At 41.1% G+C, this 15,369-nt stretch overlaps 1 protein-coding gene across 1 annotated transcript in view; it reads left to right on the top strand.

Moving 5' to 3' along the window:
• Ryr2 (ryanodine receptor 2) overlaps positions 1-15,369 on the top strand; it is a 387,717-nt gene that overhangs the window by 218,430 nt on the left and 153,918 nt on the right. The window contains exons 43-48 of the mRNA XM_038334286.1: positions 1,047-1,179; positions 3,281-3,384; positions 7,185-7,320; positions 8,694-8,880; positions 11,226-11,331; positions 15,214-15,334. Of these exons, the coding sequence (XP_038190214.1) occupies positions 1,047-1,179; positions 3,281-3,384; positions 7,185-7,320; positions 8,694-8,880; positions 11,226-11,331; positions 15,214-15,334 (787 nt within the window). The remainder of the gene's footprint in view (positions 1-1,046; positions 1,180-3,280; positions 3,385-7,184; positions 7,321-8,693; positions 8,881-11,225; positions 11,332-15,213; positions 15,335-15,369) is intronic.

Raw genomic sequence — 15,369 nt, 5'->3', positions numbered from 1 at the left:
TCCTATGCTTTGTCATTTGTTGTCTCCCAAGTGAGTCTAATTCAGCAACTTAAAAAGAGCATATCTGTTTTTTAAAATTAAGTCACATGCCATTGGAAGTATAAGTCATATACCTATACATCAGACTCAGCCATTGCTGGGATTCAGACAACAGTTGGATACACTAAATTTTTGAGTCAAATCAGTGCTTGGCCAGGATTGTTCTGGAATGGGTTTGTGGTAAGACCTCAAAGTTAACTTTTAAGTAAATATAATTTACAACAAAGTCCACAACAACAGTTTGTTTAGAACATAGCGAAGAGCTTCATCATTTCATATAAACCAGCACAGTTTGATAACTTGACATGTAAAAGTCACGTCAAAATTTAATTCACACCAGGTAGTCTTTACAATATATGTAAGCCTAGGTTTTCCATGCCCCATGTATAGGCAAAGACTTTCACAGTGTATTGTGTTCATGTAGAAGCAAGTAGAGTAAGGTAAGAGGCATGTGTCAACGCTGACTAGATGACCCTTCTGGCCAAGACCTTCCCAACAGGTGAATAGAACAGGGAAGCTGTGGAGTCCTGGAATGTTGACAACAGCAACAATTGATGCTGATACAAATATCTCATTGCGAGACTCCAACTTCTGAACTTTCTGTAGTATATCTTCCCCTTCCGTTCCTTAGTTCTCAGCATCCATATTTTCTGAATTTTATAAAACAGAATCAGAGATATTATGTAGTTTCCCAGGTAGGCGCAGACAACTGTATAATCAGGCAGCATAGGTGTGTCTGTCAGTTTGATTTCTTAGCCAGGTTCCCTGTAAGTTTAGGGCTAACTGAAGATACAATCAGGGATGCAGGTTGGGTTTTTGAGACAGTGTCAGGGTTGATGTTTAGTATCTCAAGGACTGAGTAAATCACAGGCTCCATGTTTGAAGATTCTCAGTATCTGAGCTTGGTCTTCATGGGCGTATATGGGTTGACAGTGTCACGGTGGCCTCACCTTCTGAGCTCAATCTTATCATTTGTTTCAGCAACTAACTATATACGCTTTTTATAGGAAATCACCTTCCCCAAGATGGTGGCCAACTGTTGCCGTTTTCTCTGTTACTTCTGTCGTATTAGTAGGCAGAATCAGAAAGCAATGTTTGATCATCTCAGTTATTTACTGGAAAACAGCAGTGTCGGTCTTGGTAAGTTAATGTATGATATTAATTTAATCTTTAAAGGAAAAATATGCTGTGTAGGAGTTGGAGAGATGGCTTGGTGGTTAAGAGCACTTGCTGCTCCTGCAGAGGACTGGTGTTCTGTTCCTAAAACCAATATTAGGTGGCTCACAACTGCTCGTAACTACAGTTCCAAGAGACCTAATGTCGTTTTCTGGCCTCCACAGGCACTCTTACTCATGCACATGTGCATATGTGCACATAAACACATACATAAATATGAACAAGATAAATATTAGAAATAAGATGTATATTAAATTTAAATGTCAATGTACAGGCAGAGGATATGAGAGCGAGAGAGAGAGAGAGAGAGAGAGGGAGATAGAGAGAGAGAGAGGGAGATAGAGAGAGAGAGAGAGATTGAAATGGCCAATGGATGAATGAAGAGGTGTTCAGTGTCACTAATCCTGAAGTATAAATTAGAAGCACAGTGAGCTGCCACCTCACACCTTCTAGAATGGGTGTTTTTAATGTTAGCTGTTAACAAGGGTGTAGGGAAATGGAATAACTGAATACTTACGCTGGAAATCATAACTGTTCTAGCCACTGTGGAAAACAGTGTGAAGATTCTATGAAAAGTTAAAAGTAGAATCACCAGGCTTACAAGATGGCTCATTGGATAAAGACACTTGCCACCAAGCCTCATGACCCGAGAGTTCTATCTCTGGGACCCATGTGGTGGATGGAAAGAACTAACTCTCAGAAGTTGTCCTCTGTATTCCACATGTGCACCATGACATGGGTGTGATAATCTGTGTATACATGCATATACACAAATATATCAATATAATATAAATTTAAAAATGCAATTAAAATATAATGTGCCAATTTGACTTCAGTGTAAGTGCCCACAGAAAGGACAGTCAGTGAGTTAAAGCACATCTTTGCTCCCATACTCAGGGGAGTATTCCCTCAATAGCCAGGATATAAAACCAGTCCCAGTGTAAATAAACAGATAAGGAAAGTGAGGTTTATACTCAAAGTGCACAATCAGATGGAAATTTTATTAATTGTAGCAGCTGATGGCCCACAAATACATTAAATCAAGTGTTGTACTGTGTTAACTCTATGTGAATCTGAAAACACGGAGTCCATGAAATTAGACAGTGGAACTGTACGTACCAGGCCCTGAGAGAACTAGACTGGGGACATATCAGTCAAAGGTTATAAAACTTTACCATATGTGGTGGCTTATGCCACCTAAAATCCCAGTGCTCAGGCAACTGAAGCAAGAAGATCATCATGAGTTTGAGGTCAACCTGGACAACACAGTGAGTTCTAGGTCAGCCTGGGCTATGGTATGAGATCCTGTATCACCTGCACCCCAATGTAGACTTAGCTACTCAGTCAAGTCTACCAATGTAGACTTAGATAGTAGGCATATCAGTTTATTTTCTCACCATTGGGATTAATATATGACAAAATGCAAATTAAGAAAAGGAAGAGTTTATTCTGACTCACACTTTCAGGTTCCAAAGTGTTCTTGTGGGGAAGGAGTGGTGGCAGTGTCACTCTCTGATATGGCAGAGGCTGGGAAGCAGGCAGAAAGGTGGCTGCAGGCTGCACTCAGCTGTCTTTATCCTTTATTCTTCAGTCCAAGCCCTCTGTCATGGAATGGTGCCACCCATATTTATGGTGGGCCTTCCCATTCAATTAATCCAACCTAAAATCACATTCACAGACATGCTCAGAAGTTTGCCACCTGAGAGATTTTTTTTATACTGTCTAGTTTACGGTCATTTTAATGAGCATAACCCCCAAACACCCAAACAAGTAGTTGCTGTAGTTGACAACAGTACGTTATATTTTTAAAAATCACCCAGCAGATCTGAAGTGTTCCCATCACAAAACCTGCTAAGACTCTGAAGTCTTGCATGTTAATTCACACAACTGAGTCCTTTCACAGTCTGTACCTATTTAAATCACAATAAACATACACATTTTTAGTTGTCAAAGATATGTCATTGATTCAGACTAGTCAAATATACATGTCATTAGGTGTGTTTCCTTGCACTCTGCTCCTAGTTCCAGCAAAACCCAGGCATTATCTCCTTTTCATTTGAATTAGCTTCACCAGCTATGAGAGGGTCAACTCCCCTGGACGTGGCTGCAGCTTCGGTCATGGACAACAATGAACTTGCCCTTGCTCTCCGGGAGCCAGATCTGGAGAAGGTGAGCCATGCTCCCACCTTGAGTGTCTATGAACTATACCTTTGGGGCAGTTGTCTTGAGATTAGTTCGGTATAAACACTTGTGCTGTAGTGATATTCATATCATAGCATAGCATTTGATTATAGTTCTGTAAATGTCTTATATTTTACTTAATTCTGTTCTCCATTCTGCAATACTGGGTGTTGTGAAGATGAAGAAATTTAAGAGAGGTTGTCTCTTTTTCTGAGAAATAGGAGTCACCTTTCAGTGACTGGTACAGTCTTGTCTGTCATGAAACCTGCTCTTGTTGTTTAATATTATGGTGCTAATTTTTCTAAGGATATTTTTATGTTCCAGTGAGGATGCCAGTGAAAAATTGCAAGGCTAGGTGTTCTAAGCATATCTAACCATGCGTGTTGATCAGCGTGCGTGAAATGTTCTCCAAAGTATGCAGAAGCCTTCCATGTGGCCAGTTGTTCCTTCTCTAGAGTCCCTTTCTGTTGTTTCTTTACAGACATGGATCACCTTAAAAGAATTTCCTCATCCTCTTTCCAGACTGTTCAAAGGTTTCTCTGTCACCCAGTGTCAAAGTAAAAGACACAAGTTTGCTCCAGTGCCATCCACCCGCATATTGTTCTGCTCCCATATTCTGTCACTGTCCAGTCCCCTCTCTTTGTTCTAGCTGCACAGACCTCACTATAGCTGAGCATGCCAGAATGTGTCCCCGTTTCAGGGCTTTTGTACTCACCGTTCCCTCTCCGTGCAAAGTCCTTCCTTACCCCTCTTAGCCTGTGGCCCTTTGCCAGATATCTTTTCATCATGACTTCAAAGTCATGTTTGTGATCAGTTCTTGCAATCCCTGATGTTTAAATTTGTAAATCATTCCTGCTTTCTTTAGCTCTTCCTATTATTTTGATGACTTAATTTTATCTTATTGAAAGTATGTATATTTGCATATCATATATCATGTATATGTAAGTACACATTTCATTTGGTTTCTATTTATATGATCACTTGTGTTATATATATATATATGAATACATATATAATGTATATATTAATAACATTTAACAGGATAACTTTCTGAGAAATACAGTTCCATAGCATCTTTGTGATGCAAACATCATAGAATATGCCTTCCCAAAACAAGACATTTGTGGCATCTCTAGAGGTTGTGGTCTTGGAGGACCATGATCATATATGAGTTCCATCCCAGTGGACACTGTTAGGTAGCTCACATGCAGGTTAAAAATTGTTATATTTATGTGGTTCTTAAAATCCACTCCCTACTTATATTGCTACTGGTGATGTCAGCATTTTTGCATATGCTTGCCCAGCTTCAGAGAGGATGTTGGCACTGGGGAATACCTGCATGTTACTGTTACAGGTGTAAGGCAGTGAGCTCTTCCCCAGTTCCCTGACATGCCAAATCAGCGTCATGAAGTTTTACATCTCTGACTCACAGAGGAGACTTTGCTCCTATGTGCCACTTAAAATCTTTTTGTTTGTATAACCCCTTAAAATAGTTAATATCTATCTGAACCTTTGATAATACCAAATAAAGAGGGAGAATGTGGAGCAACTGAACACCACCACCAAGGAGCTGTTGACTGAATGCTGTACAGTGACTCTGAAAAGCCTCCAAAGAGTCAATCAGTTTAAACATGCACTCTTTATACTGTACATGTGGCCTTCACACTCCTAGATTTGCTCAATGGAAAGTAATCTGCCATTGTCCACAGCTAAAGCACCCACCACTGTACAGATTGCTAAGTGAAGCTGTGGACTATCCGTCATGTGCAGTGGATTGCTATTCACAATACAAAATAATTCAGTATTAACTTCTACTACAATGTGACTGAATCTCAGTATCATTATACCACGTAAGAGAAGCCAGGTACAGGAAGGTTCATGCCACATAATTCCATGTGTGAATATTAGTGAAAATACACGCTAATTTGTACTGAAAGAAAGCAGTTCATCTGGGGCTAGATATACAGGGAAAGGGACTGCAAAGGGCACAGGGTACCCTGGAAGGAAGATGGAACATTGTAAGGTATTTTCGGAATGTGTTTCTTTCAAACAACATTGAATTTGTATCTTAAGTTGACCATTCTCTTGAGCATCGCTTCCTTCAGTGCTACAGACATAGAAGTTTTAGCTATAGCATTTGTTTGTTTCTAAGCTGAATAGAACTCTGTCAAGTTATTCTTGCAACCCTTTATCACCATTGGATATGGCTTTTTTGGGGATGGATTTCTTATGTCCCAATGCCTCGTGAAATGTTATGTGCTGTTAGTATGCCTACAAAATAAAGTATCTTAAAAGATAAACCAGGCAGGCATTTTTCAAGTGCTAATTTCAACATCACAGAAAAGTGCTCTAGTGGGCAGGCTGAGTATCTCCTGTTCACAATGCTTGAAAGCCATCGTGATTCACTGTTAGTGTTTTCTGGATTACAAAAAATTAGTGTGCACAGATAATGAAATATTTGATTCAGTGTGTTTAGTGTACCTGCCTTTTGAATGTGGCCCATCATCTGAAATCAGATATAGACTTTTTTGTTTGTGATTTCATGTCAACACTAAAACTGTTGTGAATGTCACAGCTTTGGGGATTTTAGATTTTTGGATTGCAGGTAGTCAGATATCAAGTTTTTATGTATATTGATTCGAGGAACATAAATAACGTACTCCAAACAGTGTGCCCTGTGAGTGAGACAAGTTTAATCAGAGTTGAGATCTGCTTCTAAGTTAGGGTTACCCACTTATCCACTTTCTCATACCTGCCCCCCACTGAAGGGATGAATGAATCGCTTCTCTCCAAGATGGCTTTACATCTCAGACAGGTGTTCCTGCATTCAGATAGTTTTACAGTCCCCCTCTTTCCAGGCTGAGCTGTGGAAGGATGCACCCGGGTGGGTTTTAATTGGACCAGATTTCATTAGACATTCAGAGGTATGTCAGATATTATGACTTTTGTATGCAAAGTTCTTGAGTTATATGGTATGGAATTCAAGAACATTCTTTTCTCATAGAATTTATTCACAATTTTGGTGACTACACTTTGTTTATGTTGTAGAGGAGGCTGCTTGTTGGTTTCCTGCTGCTCAGCCCTGAAATAATCACACAGAAACTATATTATTTAAATCACTGCTTGGCCCATTAGCCCTAGCTTCTTATTGGCTAACTCTTACATCTAAATTGCCCACCTCCATTAATCTGTGTATTACCATGTGGCTGTGGCTTAAGAGGTAAAGTTCCGTCCTGCTCCAGCTGGGCTACATGGATTCTCTCTGACTCTACCCTTCTTTCTCCCAGCATTAAGTTTAGTTTTCCCTGCCTGCCTATATTCCCTGTGCAGGCCCAAGACAGTTTCTTTATTAACCGATGGTATTCACAGCATACAGAGGAGAACCCCATATTAGTTTTATTTTAGTATGTCCTACAACTAAAGTTTAACTAGAGAGAATTTATGTCAGTTATCACGATGTTCAAAAGAATTGCAAAAAGGGATATATTTGTTAGGGCTGGAGAAATGGCTCAGTGGTTAAGAGTGATTGCTGCTCTTCTAGAGGACTCAGATTCTGTTCCCATCACCCACATTAAGTTGACAGCTGCCTACAACTCCAGCTCTAGGATATCCAGTGCTTTCCTCTGGCTTCCCTGGGCACCTGCACTTACACTTACACATACATACACACAAATAAATGCAATGCATGCATTTGAAACAACTTCTAGATAATCTTATTCTTTCGACTTAGTATAGGCTCAAGTTTCTTCCAAGAAAAGGCTAACCCCTTGCTTATCATTTATTTGTAGGTAGTTCGTTATCTGGCCGGCTGTGGGCTGCAGAGCTGCCAGATGCTGGTGTCTAAAGGTTACCCCGACATTGGGTGGAATCCAGTTGAAGGAGAGAGATACCTTGACTTTCTCAGATTTGCTGTCTTCTGTAACGGTAGGCCATAACCACTTGAGGACCCGTAAAACTGAGAGAAAATAATGCTTCTGGGGCTGGAGAGATGGCTCAGTGGTTACAGTCCCTTACCTGCTCCTGTAAAGGACCCAAGTCTAGTTTCCAGCACCCATATTGGACAGCCCACAACTGCCTGTAACCCCCTTATGGGTCATCTGCATTCTCATGTACACACAGGCATATGTATATGCTTAATTATAAATTAGAGTTTGTTAAAAAAAAGAAAATAAAATAAGGGTTCATCATAGCATTTTCATAAAGAAAGTGAATAGAAAGATTGTATATTTTATTTTGACGGGCAGTGGTGGTGCACGCCTTTAATCCCAGCACTCTGGAGGCAGAGGCAGGTGGATCTCTGAGTTCAAGGCCAGCCTGGTCTACAAGAGCTAGTTCCAGGACAGGATCCAGAAACTACAGGAAAACCCTGTCTCGAAAAAACAAAAAAAAAAAAAGATTGTATATTTTATTTAATAGTTTTATTTTCACAGCAATAACTCATACTCCATATTTTATGTGGCTCATAATTGAAATCTGCATGTACCTTCTAGAATTTTTTGCAATTGGGTCTTAAGGGTTGAGATTGCACTATCTTCTCCCCTAACAAATGTTTGTCCTCTGTAATATTTTGCTTTACTTGGAAAATATTATCAAAGAAAGTTATTTATGATATTTAGTGTGTGCGTATGTCATTTTTCACATTGCTGTGACAGACTACTTGATAGAGGCACCTTGAGGGAGGACTTTAATCAGTTCATCATTACAGGAAAAGTGTCTGCAGTCCCTTAGTCCATGGTTGGCAAGAGCTTGCAATGCAGCTTCATATGTGGCACCAGCCAGGAAATGAAGAGTGAGAGCTAGTATATAGCTGGAGGTAGAATTCCCTTCAAGGCCCTCTGTGACAGCCCATAATAGCCAGCTTGACCCAGGTCCAAGTTATTCTCTACTCCCAAGACAGCAGTGCCTCGTGGGGACAAGTATTCAGGCATGCAAGTCTTTGAGGGGCCTTCAACATGCAGACCATAACAATACATAAAAAAGATGTGATGTGTGTCGAGTGTTGAATTTATGGGTAGGTGACATGGCTCAGTGGATATGGGTGCTTGCTGCCAAGACTGACCTCTTGACTTCAACCCCTGAAACCCACAGGGTAGGAAGGGGAAAACCATTTCTGCAAGTTGTTCTCTGGCTTCCATGTGGTGTGTGCACTGATTCTCCCGACCCCCGTAAATAAATGTAATTTAAAAGCCGAATTTGCTAATATAGTGTATTTCTAAGGACACTTGTTTCTTTAAATGAGAAATGTTTATGGACCCTGGAAGTCTTATATTTTGTTTACGTTACTCTTTTGACTGCAGGGGAGAGTGTGGAAGAGAACGCAAACGTCGTGGTGAGGTTGCTCATCCGGAGACCCGAGTGCTTTGGTCCTGCCTTGAGAGGGGAAGGTGGCAATGGCCTCCTTGCAGCCATGGAAGAGGCCATAAAAATAGCTGAGGATCCTTCTAGAGATGGTCCCTCCCCAACCAGTGGATCCAGCAAAACCCTGTAGGTATACCATGCACACCCTCAGCAAATGCTATCACCCCACCAAGTTTGACGACTTGTATTTGACATCCTGCTAATTTTTTTTTTACTACCTGATACTGAAAACTGAGTGTCTTAGACAAAAAGGATGTGGAGTTGGCTGTTGGAATAGGCTGAATGAACCAAGGTGTAAGCTGGAGAAAGTGTGCAGATTTAGGAGATGCATTTTGTGAGTGTTTTTGGGCTAGCTAGGCAAAGAGCACAGTTCAGAAGCTTATATCCTTGACATTGGGACATAATGTTGTCATCTACAAAGTGTTTGACCACATTTATATCTATCCTAGGATAATGTAGGCCACAGGGCACAGGTCAGTAGTAAGCACATAGTATAGATGACAGGAGGTAAGCCTCTGAAACTCGAGTCAGGTCCAGTGGTAGTGAGATAATTTGGTTGTGTATGTGTGTATACCTATCTACTTGTATAGGGGCTAGAAGGAGGTATTAGTTGTTCTGCTCTGTAACTTTGTAACTTTTTACCTTATTCTCTGAGACAGTCACTCATTGAATTAGGAAGTAGGCTGGCAACTCACAAGCCCTAGCAATTTTCCTGAATCTGCTCCTCCCCTAGCACTTGGGTTACAGGCATGTATGACCATTGACCATGCCTGGCATTTTATGTGAATCCTGGTGGTTTGAACTGAGGTCCTTATGTTTTTGATGCAAGTTCTCTTTCCTGCTGAGCCATTTCTGCAGCTTCTCAAGATAAGTTCTTATCATGTTATCAGATAGAGAAAGAGCCTTTTAGTAAGTGAATGGGGATTCAGCAAGGTTAATATGATGGGAACATCCAGGAAAGCAGGCATAATTCTGAGGAGCAGACAGATATGTGGCAAAAGATATTGATGCTGGTTTCTAGTAGGGCCCTAAGATAACGCAGATGGGTATGTGTCATGTGTGTTCTCACTTTTATAGTTTTTAATGTGAAGGTGAATGTCCTCCCAGGGGGTTAAGTACTCACACTGCTAGTGCATATGTAAAGATAAAACACAGGATGCAGAGGGGACAGACTTGCAAGTAAGAAAACCTTATTCCTTCCACAGGCAGAAGTGGTACAGAACTTATGTGTTTATCTGGTAGACAGATGTTTAAGTCAGTCCTTAGCTGATCTCACAGTGGGAAATACATTCAGAAAGCTCAGGCCAGGGCCATGTTAGTCAGTGCACACAAGAGCTTGAGAACTCCCTCATGGATATATAAGGCTGCTCACTGTCACTCTGCGGACTGTTGAGTCCAGCTGATGACACCTCCTTCAGTCTACCCAAAAGGAAGGAGATAGGCCCCTTAGGGCTGTTCACATTTGCATTTTATCATCAAGATAATGGGATGTTTGCAGAAAGAAAATCTTGAGGCGGTAGAGAAAGAGGCAGACTAGATAGTCTATGAGTGATGGAGTGAGAGTAACAGTTCTAAACATTACTCTAGAGCAAGACATGGGGTCTGACATATATTATCATATATGATGTCCCTGGTTACCCTTTCTCTATTTGAGTGCTACTTAGAAAAAACTTTTAAACTTATTTCACGATAGACTTTCCACCATTTCTTTTGTTAATATGTTGTCTCTCATTGGAAATGAACTATATATATATATATATCCATATATAGGCATATATACATATCATATACATATATGTGTTGTATATATGTATACACTTCTCTATATATGGTATAAAAAGCAAAAAGGGACTATTTGGGAGGAGCAGGGTGATGGGAGAATGATATGAAAAATGTATAATGTTGTACATGTGTGAAAATACCATAATGAAAGCTGTTTGTTTGTAAACTAACTCAAAAGATTAATAGAAAAAAAGAAGCAAAGGGTTGGAGAGATGGTTTGGTGGTTAGGAGCTCTTGCTGTTCTTCCAGAGACCTCCTTATGTGTTTGGTACTCAGTATCCAAATCAAGCAGCTTGCAACTATATGTAATTCAAGTTTTGGGGCAATTGACACCTTCTTTTGACCTTTAAGGGCATTGCAGACATGCAAACATAAACAAACACACACACACAAACAAAAAGAAAATAAAATCTTTAAGGCTTTAAAAAAGAAAATGATCAGACTCTATCAAATGAACCGTTCTCCCCCTTTCCCTTGGCAGAAATCTTAATATGCCCTTGCAATGTGTTCTTGGTAATAGAGCCCCAATTCTGATCTTTAACTCTTTGATATTTTGTTTGAAAAATGTTTCACTGGTGTATGTAAGATGTATGAAAGTACTGGTAGGAAAAGGGTATCCCCTTTCCTCTGATCACTGCACCCTCATTTAAATACTTTCTGTTTCTTTTGAAAAAAAAAATCCCCAAAAGTGATACAGAAGAGGAGGAAGATGACACCATCCACATGGGGAATGCCATTATGACCTTCTATGCAGCTTTGATTGACTTGCTCGGTCGCTGTGCTCCTGAAATGCATGTGAGTCTGTGTGGGGACTGGAGGGCAGCAATCCTGGTACAGCCGTCAATACTAAAACATGGGTGGCAGAGCTTATAGCCGCATTCTGAACTGGTAATATTCATGCTCCATTAAAATTAATAGCTGTGGCCTAATTGCTGAACAAGTGTTTGTTTAGTTAGAAATGTCTCATTGGCTATAAAAATTAGTAATGAGATCTTCAGTACAAGTCATTAATGGAAGATGTAGTCACCCATATGTCTTTAAAACTCATGTGGCCTCCTTGCCTTTTAAGAAGAGAATATATTTTCCCTGTACAGTTTCTTCTCCGATGGGAAACCACTGCTTCCACCAATAATTGATTCCTTTCATACAATGCTTATCTCTGCATAAGTAGAGCTGGGCAATATTGATTTCAAAACTGTAAGGCAGACATAGTTGTTGAGAGCCCATATGGGTAGCATCCCTGTCATGTCCAGAAAAACCGATTTCACAGCAGTCTCTTGGTTTCTGGTTCATAGACGTGTACTACCCCGTCTTCTACAATCTTCCCGGAGCCTTGAGTGTAAAGGTTGTGTTAGGAATGTCCCATTTGGGGGTGGGTACTCCTCAGTCACTTATTCTCTGTTCTTTGCTTGGCTGCGGCTCTCTGTAATAGCTTCCAGACTCCTGATACCCCACCCCTAGCTGATGACCTATTGGCAGTTGATGGTTATTAGGGGAAAGAAAGTCACTTTTCTTTGGGAGCTAGCAAATAGGCTTCCCATGTCTTTGTGGATGACCCTACACCCTTGCACATGTATAAAATGTTAAGTAAACCTGCAAGTCAGTTTCTGAGCTGGGATAAACATGAAGCCAGAGTAGATGGCTTGCAGCACATCTCATCTCCCTACCCTTGGAACCTATGTATGTTTTCAGTTGTTATTTTGTGGTCTTTCTTTTAAGCTCATATGATAAAACCCACTTGAGTTTCTCTCCTTTTGTAACCAGAGAAGAACCATAGAACAGAGAAGTGTTAGAATGTTAAAAAATATAGAATCATTTTTTAAACTTATTTTTATTGATTAATTAGTTAATGTTTCCCAACCTGGTCACAATTTCTCCTCCCTCTTTCCCTTCCTCCCTCCTTTCCTCCTAGTTTCTCTTCTTCCTTCCCAACCTCATCTCTTCACCCCCCACTTCATGCCTCCTCCTTTCTCTTCAGAAAAGGGCAGCCCTCTCAGGGATATCAGCCAGCCATGGTATATCAAGTTGTAGTAAGACTAGGTACCTACTCTCCTATTAAAACGAGGCAACCCAGTAGGAGGAAAGAGTCTCAAAAGCAGGTAACAGAGTCACAGATCCCCTACTCCCACTGTTAGGCATCCCACAAGAAGACCAAGCTACATAACTATAATATATATGCAGAAGGCTTAGGTAAGTCTCATGCAAGCTCTCTGACTGGTGGTTCAGTCTCTGTGAGTACCAATGAACTCAGGTTATTTGATTCTGTGATATTCTTGTGGTGTCCTTGGACCCTCTGGCTCTCACCATCCTTCCTTGCCCTCTTCCACAGGATTCCCTGAGCTCTTCTGCCTAATGTTTGTCTGTGGGGCTCTGCATCTGTTTCCATCTGTTGCTAAGTGAAGTCTCTCTGGTGGCAGTTGGCCTAGAAAACAATCTATGAGTATAGCAGTGTAGTGTGGAGCAGCGGGCTGCATTCCCGCCTGGCTACCAGCTGCCTGGCTAGCTTATGCCCTGAAATAACAACACACAAATTGTATTCTTTTAAACACTGCTTGGCCCATTAGTTTCAGCCTCTTACTCACATCTTGACTAACCCATATCTAATAATCTGTTTAACACCACGAGTGGTGTCTTACCGGGAAAGATTCAGCATGTCTGACCTGGTGGCTGGCTCCGTCACATCTGACCAGAGAGGAGAGGCATAGCGATTTCCCGAGGAATCTGCCTCACTCCCAGCATTCTGTTCTGTCTACTCCACCCACCTATGTTGTAACCTATCAGGCCAAGCAGTTTCTTTATTAATTAGCCAGTGAAATCATCAGATATATAGAAGGCACACCTACATCATAGCAGAATATCATTAGGAATTGTTTCATTGACTTTCTTGCCATTCATATTTGATTCTATCCTAGGTCTGGGCTGTCTAGTTTCTGGGTCCTGGCCCTCTCAGTAGTGTCAGGTGTGGGCTCTCTCTCATGGTATGGGTCTCAAGTTGAACTGGTCATTGGTTGGCCATTCCCATAATTTCTGTGCCACCTTTACCCCAACATATCTTGTAGACAAGAGAAATTGTTGGCCAAAGGTTATGTGGCTCAGCTGGAGTCTCAGTCCCTCCACTCTAAGTCTTACCTGGTTCCAGAAGATAGCCAGTTCAGGCTCCATGTCCCCATTCCTAGGAGTCTTAACTAGGGTCAACCTCATAGATTCTTAGAAGTCTCCATTGCACTAGGTTTTTAGCTTATTCCAGAGATGCTCCCGATTCCAGTTGTCTTTCCCAGTACTCTCTTTCTCCATCCTCCCCTACTTGATCCCTCCTGTTCCCATGCCCATCCACCCATTCAGACCCCATCCACCTGTGATGGGGATGTCTATTCTATTTCCCCTTCACAGTGAGATTAATTATCTCCCCCCCCCACCCGAAGCCTCCTTGGAAGGGTTGGAATCTTATTTTCAACCCAGTCAATGCTGATGATGTGACTTTTTTTTCACATTGGTACCTGGGAATGGATGATGGAAGATCCATGTGCTGGAGATGACTGCAGACAAAACATGGATGCTCACACAGTTTGTACCTTTGCCTGTCTCAGAGGAACTAAGAAGGACATTATAATAATACATAGAAGCTTTTAGTGTTACTGTCACGCCCATCTTAAGGGTCTGGAAACACTAAAACAGATCCATAATGACTCACCGTGCCTCTTCTGAAGTTCAGCCATTTTTACAGTAATTTGTTGAGCCCTCTACTAGGCTTGCTTTTCCTGCCTTGTGGTAAAGGTGACAGATACTGAGTCTGGCTCTAGAGAGCTGTGACTTATTCCAGAAACCCACTGAGACTCTTGGCTATCCTGATCCACAGGCGTCAGGTGCACTTCCTCAGCCAGAAGTCTTAAATGGAACTGACCCCCTCCTCCAAGAATCAGGGTGGAAATTGGATGGATATAAAGCTAATTCCCAATCTAAAGAATAGAAAGAGGCTAAATAAATCACAAATATTAGTTTATTTTCAGTGGCTAGAAATAGTGACAGTTTTATTTAGTTATTTCTCTGGTTATTGGCAGGTATATGTGATTTTAGGGGGCAATTGTTTGTAAACTTATCTGATTTTCAGTTTGTTTTGGTATCCCAAACATTATTAAAAAATACAGTTCTTTTGGGTAAACCAGGTATATAACCTAGTGTTTCCCCTTATTTGTGGGAACTGTAAGATGTGGAACTGTAAGATACTTCTTCTTTGTGGGAATTGGAGAAATGGCTCAGTGGTTAAGAGCACTGCCTGCTCTTCCAAAGGTCCTGAGTTCAATTCCCAGCAACCACATGGTGGCTCACAACCACCAATCTGTAAAGAGATCTGGTGTTCTCTTGAGGAAGAGACCTGGTCAGTTGTCCTCATCAGCTTAGACCATGAAACCTAGTATGGACAAGTTCAACAGAACCACCATATACTGGCTGCCCATGCATGCTTCAGTATTGCCAGGGCATAAATTTCATTTCAAATTTCAAGATGTGATTGCCTGCCTGTGTGTCGGAGATGGCAGTTTCTGAGAGATGGCCAACTTTATGCCAATTCAGGAAAGACAAGTTCTTTAAATTTGGATTCTCACAGTTTAAGTTTCCTAACAGAGCTATGGATAGAGTCCACAGCTCGTTCTAAGCTTCCTTTATCCTCTTCCTGTTTAGTTGATTCATGCTGGAAAGGGAGAAGCCATTCGAATCAGGTCGATTTTGCGATCCCTGATTCCACTGGGAGACTTGGTGGGCGTAATCAGCATTGCATTTCAAATGCCGACAATAGCCAAAGGTAAGACGAGCTTCCATCCTGTGTGACTCAGGACT

Source organism: Arvicola amphibius, chromosome 6 (assembly GCF_903992535.2).
Source record: "Arvicola amphibius chromosome 6, mArvAmp1.2, whole genome shotgun sequence".
NCBI lineage: Eukaryota > Metazoa > Chordata > Mammalia > Rodentia > Cricetidae > Arvicola > Arvicola amphibius.
The sequence above is the reverse complement of the archived record's forward strand: the minus strand, read 5'-3'. Positions and strand labels throughout refer to the sequence as shown.